We start from the raw sequence: 6,022 nt of genomic DNA on the forward strand, positions 1-6,022 counted from the left end.
CCACTGCCCTCCACCAGCAGTGAAGAGGATGACCCCCTGGCAGGTGAGGCAGGCAGGGGACCCAGGCATCTGGGTAGGGCCATGGCTGCCACACCCTAGAGCTGGGCATATCTCAGCTATGCCTGAGTGGGGTTATACTCGGTGTCTGTACTCCAGAGATGGCTGCATCTAGTGGTCTCTCTAGCCAGTGCCTATGCCAGAGCTGGGCATATCTCAGCTGTGCATGCAAGGTTATACCCTGCCATTCTGCCCCAAAGCTGACTGCATGCATCTCTGCTCTCTCTCAGTGGTGTTACACTTGGCTGTTGCCTACTCCAGAGCTGAGTGCATCTTAGCCATGCCTGTTTGGGGTTATATTCAGCCACTCTGCCCCAGAGATGGCTCCCTCTAGGCCATGTTACACTCAGCTGGTGCCCACCTGCCTCACCTCAGAACTGACTGCATTTTTGGCCTCCTTTGTACTGTGTTATACCCTTGATGTTTCCCAGCCATCCCATCCTAGAGGTGGCTGCATTCTGGGCTCCCTTGTACTCTGTTATACTTGGCCATTCCCCAGCCACTCTGCCCCCAACCTGGCTGCATTTCAGTCCTGCCTATGTGGGGTTATACTCAGCTGTTTCCTAGCCACCTCCCCCTAGATCTGGCCGCAAGTCTGACTTATGCAGTGCTATACCCTGCCATTCTTTAGCTGCCCCACCCCAGAGTTGGCTGCAGCTCTGCCTTTCCTGTGTAGTGTTAAGGTCCCTCAGCCACCAGAGCTGGCTGTATCTCACCCCTGCATGTACCATTTTTATAGTTAGCCATTCTCTATTCACCTCCATCCAGAGCTGGCTTCATTTTGGGCTCCCCTTTACCATGTTATACTAGGCTGTTCCCTATCTGCTTCACCCCAGATCTGGCCACCACTGACACCCCATGTGTCCCATTTCCGCACCCCCCACCACACCTGCAGGCATCAACCTCCCAGAGGGTGTGGACCCGTCGTTCCTGGCAGCACTGCCTGATGACATCCGGCGTGAGGTGCTACAGAACCAGCTGGGCATCCGGCCACCTGCCCGGGCACCCCCTGCTCCTGCTGTCCCTGCACCCCCTGTTGTGGGCAACCCCAGCGTCACCGAGGTCAGCCCTGAGTTCCTGGCTGCCCTGCCCCCTGCAATCCAGGAGGAGGTGGGTGCTGCCCAGGGGCGGGGACTTTGGCAGGGGCTGAGGCTTATAGCTAAGGTGGGAGAGGTGTATAGCCTCACCTTTGGCACCTTGTAGCTAAGGTGGGAGGGTCTTTTAGTAGGGGGAGGAATTTAGCAGAGGTGTGAGGGGCTTCTAATGTGGCATATAGCAAAGGGGGTGTGGTTTCTAGCAGGGGCAGGAGATTATACCTGAAGTGGGAGGGGCTCTTTGGCACCAGCAAGGTCTGCAGCAAAGGGGGTGGAGCTTCTGGCAAGGGGAGGGCCTATAGCAGAGTGGAATGGAGCTTAACAGGGAAGGGGGTGGGTGACCAAGACCCCTGGGTTCTTGTCCACCTGTGGCCTGGGGCAGGGCTTATGATAGGGGGTCTGAGCAGGCTGAGGGTGGGGCTTCCAACATGGGGCTGAGCTGCCTGGAGGTGGGGTTTCTGATAGGGGTGGAGCCAAGCTGACTAGGAGCGTGGCTTCTGATAGGGCAGGGCCTGTTCCCACCGTCACCCTCTTAACACTCCTCTGACAACACCCCCCCCCCCCCATATCACAGGATGCTTACATCTTCCCTGAGAGACAGAGACAGGCCTAACAGCACCAAAGGGCCTGGCACAAATGAGTCGTGGCCTGGCTCCCAATAGAGGTGCGGCCATCACTAACACCCCCTCCCCCCACCCCCAGGGGCTGGCCCAACAGCGGGCAGAACAGCAGCGGCGGGAGCTGGCAACGGGTGCAAGCTCAGACTCGCCACTGGACCCGGTGACTTTCATCCAGACACTGCCGTCAGAGCTGCGGCGCTCAGTGCTAGAGGACATGGAGGACTCAGTGCTGGCTGTCATGCCCCCTGACATTGCTGCTGAGGCCCAAGCACTGCGGCGTGAGCAGGAGGCCCGGCAGCGCCAGCTCATGCATGAGCGCCTCTTCGGCCACTCCAGCACCTCTGCCCTGTCTGCCATCCTACGCAGCCCTGGTGAGTCCCCCATGCTGTGGCCTTCCACCCCAGAGCTGGGTGCATCCCAGCCCCTGGTGTTCCTGCACGCCTTGTCCCTGCAGCATTCCACTTGGCCATTCTGCCTCAGAGCTGGGTACATCCAAACCAACACTGTTCAGCTCGGCTGCTTTCCTGCCTGTTCCACCCCAGAGCTGGATGCATTCCAGCCTCTGGTGTTCCCAGGCCCCTTGTTCCTGCAGTGTTTTGCTCCCTTGTTCCAGCCCATAGCTGGGCACATCCAGCCCAGAGATGTCTCCAGATTCAACCCCCCCACAACAGCAGAGAGGTATTCCGCTCAGCCACTCCCCTGGCTGTTCCACCCCAAAGTTGAGTGCATCTAGCCCAGAGACATCCCCAGCTTCCCCACCACCACTCCCTCCCCTGGCCAGTGGTGCTCCACTCGGCTGCTTTCCTGCCTGTTCCACCCCAGAACTGGGTGCATCTTGCTCAGCAGCATCCCCAAATCCCCATCTCCTGCCCTTTGGTGTTCTACTTGGCTGCTTCCCCTCCAGGGCTGGGCACACGCTGACCTGCCACAGCCCCCAGGTCAGCCATCCCTTCCATGTTCCACACTCGGCTGTTTCCCCACCTCCCTCTCATAGTTAGATAGGCAAATCTCAGCATCTGGTGTCCCCAGATCTCTTGTCTTTCCAGTGTTCCATTTGGCCATTCCACCTCAGAGCTGGGCACATTCTGGCCTACAGTGACCCCAGATTCCATGCCTCCCCTGCCCTTTGGTAGCACCCCCCCCCCTCCCATGTTATACCTTGCCCCAGAGCTGGCTGCATCTCAGCTCTCTCTATGGGGTGTTATACTTGACCAGTCTCAGCTGTTACACCCCAGAGCTGGCTGCACCTCAGCCCCACCCCTTTGAGATTCATAGATTCATAGATGTTAGGGTCGGAAGGGACCTCAATAGATCATCGAGTCTAACCCCCTGCATAGGCAGGAAAGAGGGCTGGGGTTAGATGACCCCAGCTAGATGCCTATCTAACCTCCTCTTGAAGACCCCCAGGGTAGGGGAGAGCACCACCTCCCTTGGGAGCCCATTCCAGACCTTGGCCACTCTTACTGTAAAGTTCTTCCTAATGGCTAGTCTAAATCTGCTCTCTGCTAGCTTATGGCCATTATTTCCTGTAACCCCCAGGGGTGCCTTGGTGAGTAAAGCCTCACCAATTCCCTTCTGTGCCCCCATGATGAACCCCCATGAGGGAGTATTCTACTTGGCTGTTCCCCTGTTGCCCCACCCCAGAGCTGGGCCTAACTGACCTTTCCATAGGACATACTCGGCTGTTCATGAGTTGCCCTACTCCAGAACTGTCTGCATTGGGGGCCCTCCCCAGGCAGTGTCATACTCAGCCATTCCCCAGCCTCCCACCCCAGAGCTGGCTGCACTTCAGCCCCCTCCATTGGGCATTATAGTCAGCTGTTTCCCCAGCTGCCCCATCTCAGAGCTGGGTGCATCTCAGCCCTCCCCACGGGTTTCATTATTAAGCTTGGCAGAATTCAATTTTTTTTTAATGACTTGGACAAAAACATAAAGGTTTATTTTTAGTGTTTGTTTTGATTTCTTTATCAATTAATGTTTTCAGGATTTCGTGAAATTAGGGGCATGGGGGGCAGACAATTTATTAATGACAACGTGCTATTATTATAGTGCTGTTTAACCCCCTGCCATGACAAACAGTATTACTGTAGGACTGCCTTCTCTGCTTTGTCACTTTGTCTTCCTTTGTTCCCAGTGTCATGGGGTTTCTGGGAGTTGTAGTCCACATTACAGTCAACATAGTTCTGCAGGACTGCTGCCCCTGTCCTCATACACCCCATCAGCTGTCTTTTTTTTTTCCTTACGTCCACTTTCTGTAAATTTTGATTATTGGCAATGGAAATTATTATCCTGTCAGTCTGCGAATGGGAGGTGAAATTAATGTTTATCAACATTTGCTGATAAAAATTGAATTCTGCCATGCCTTGGTGTGATACTCTGCCATTCCTCATCCACTCCATCCCAGAACTGGCTGTTACCTCCATCTCCCTCAGGCAGCGTTATGGTCAGCTAGCCATTCCCCAGCCCTATGCTCATGGTCTCCCCATCCCTGCAGCTTTTACAAGCCGCCTGAGCGGGAACCGTGGGGTGCAGTACACACGCCTGGCCGTGCAGCGAGGTGGCACTTTCCATATGGGTGGCAGCAGCAGCCACAGCAGGTACTGTATGCTTGGGTCCCCTCCCAGCCCTGCATCAAGAGGGATTAGAGCAGGAGCTAAAGGGAGCTTGGTTGCCTGGGGTCCCGTTCCTGGCCCCAGGAGGGTGGGGGGGTTAGAGTGGGAGCCTGAACACCTGGGTTCCCCACCCCGTACAGGGAGCTATAGGGGCCTAAATGCTTGGTTTAGAGCGGGGACTGATGGGAGCCTTTCTGGCCCCAAGAAGAGAGCAGGGGCTGATAGAAACCCAGACAGCTGGGTCTCCATTCCCTGCCCCGGGAGGGTTAAAACAGGGTCTGAGGGGAGCCCAGACATGTAGGTTCTAACCTTACTGTGGGAAGCCAGTAGGTGTATTGGGCCTATCCGAATGCCTGCGTTCTCCACCCAGCAGCCAGGCTCCCTCTGGGGTTGTGAAGGTGGTAGGACTCCTGCCCTTCTGGATGCCTGGTTTCTCCTCCCCACTCCTCTGCCCAACAGGTGGGCTCTGCCAGAGGTTAGGAGGAGGGCAAGCCCTCCTCCCTTCCCAAACACCTGTGTCTCTTCACCCCCTGTGTCTCTCCTCTCCCCCTGTTGCTGCCTCCCATCCAGGCCATCAAGCAGTGCAGTAGACAGCCTGCTGCGCCTCCGCGGCCGCCTGCTGCTGGACCATGAGGCACTGTCATGCCTGCTGGTGCTGCTCTTTGTGGACGAGCCCAAGCTGAACACAAGCCGCCTCCACCGTGTGCTGCGCAACCTGTGCTACCATGCACCCACCCGCAGCTGGGTCATCCGCAGCCTCCTCTCCATCCTCCAGCGCAGCAGCGAGAGCGAGCTCTGCCTTGAGACCCCCAAGCCTCTGCTGGCCTCTGCTGCTGCCCCCCTAGAGGACAAGGGAAAGCGGGGTGGGGCCAAGGCAGGTCCTGCCCCCTCACCGGAGCCCCGTCCCCTAGACCTCCTGCATAAGATGGAGGCCAAGAGCTCTGGGCAGCTGTCATGGCTCTCTGTGTCCATGGATGCTGCCCTGGGCTGCCGCACCAACATCTTCCAGATCCAGCGTGGAGGAGGAGGGATCGGAGCTGGAGGAGGGGGTGGAACTAGTGGAGGAGGGGGCGGAGCCAGTGGAGGGGGTGGGCGCAAACACACAGACCGCCATGCCCCACCCCCTGGTGCCACTGTCCACATCCACCCGCAGGCAGCACCAGTGGTGTGCCGCCACGTGCTCGACACCCTCATCCAGCTGGCAAAGGTGAGCCAAGGAGCAGGGTTCTAAGGCACTACAAGTGTAAGGGGGTGGCTGGGGGTGCTAGACCAGTAGGGGGGACCTTTTGAAGCAGGTGCTAGGGCACAAGGCAAGTGGGAAGGGGTTCTGGGGCACTAGGGAGGCAAGGGGTGTACTGCAGTGCCTGGTGGTATTGTAGAGGCTACAGGGACCCCAGGGGCATTGTTGGGGACAAGAGGGAGCAGTGGGTGGGTGCTGGGGCACTGGGAGGTGAGGGAGTGGCAAGAGGGCTGTGGGGATAAGGGAGGATTACTGGGGATCTGTGGAGTGCTAGGCGGGTTGCTAGGGCCACTGGGGGGAACAACAGTGCTGGTGCACTAGGAGATACTGAGGAGGTGGGGGGCTACTGAGGCACCAGGGGGTGGGGTGGTTGGAGGGGCACCAGGGAGCTATGCAGTT

The 6,022-nt window shown here is 57.7% G+C and overlaps 1 protein-coding gene across 1 annotated transcript in view; it reads left to right on the plus strand.

Moving 5' to 3' along the window:
- HUWE1 (HECT, UBA and WWE domain containing 1, E3 ubiquitin protein ligase) overlaps positions 1–6,022 on the plus strand; it is an 82,616-nt gene that overhangs the window by 57,610 nt on the left and 18,984 nt on the right. The window contains 5 exon segments of the mRNA XM_014523851.2: positions 6–43; positions 953–1,167; positions 1,854–2,142; positions 4,266–4,368; positions 4,954–5,590. Of these exon segments, the coding sequence (XP_014379337.1) occupies positions 6–43; positions 953–1,167; positions 1,854–2,142; positions 4,266–4,368; positions 4,954–5,590 (1,282 nt within the window).

Source organism: Alligator sinensis, unplaced genomic scaffold (assembly GCF_000455745.1).
Source record: "Alligator sinensis unplaced genomic scaffold, ASM45574v1 scaffold137_1, whole genome shotgun sequence".
In the NCBI taxonomy this organism is placed as follows: Eukaryota; Metazoa; Chordata; order Crocodylia; family Alligatoridae; genus Alligator; species Alligator sinensis.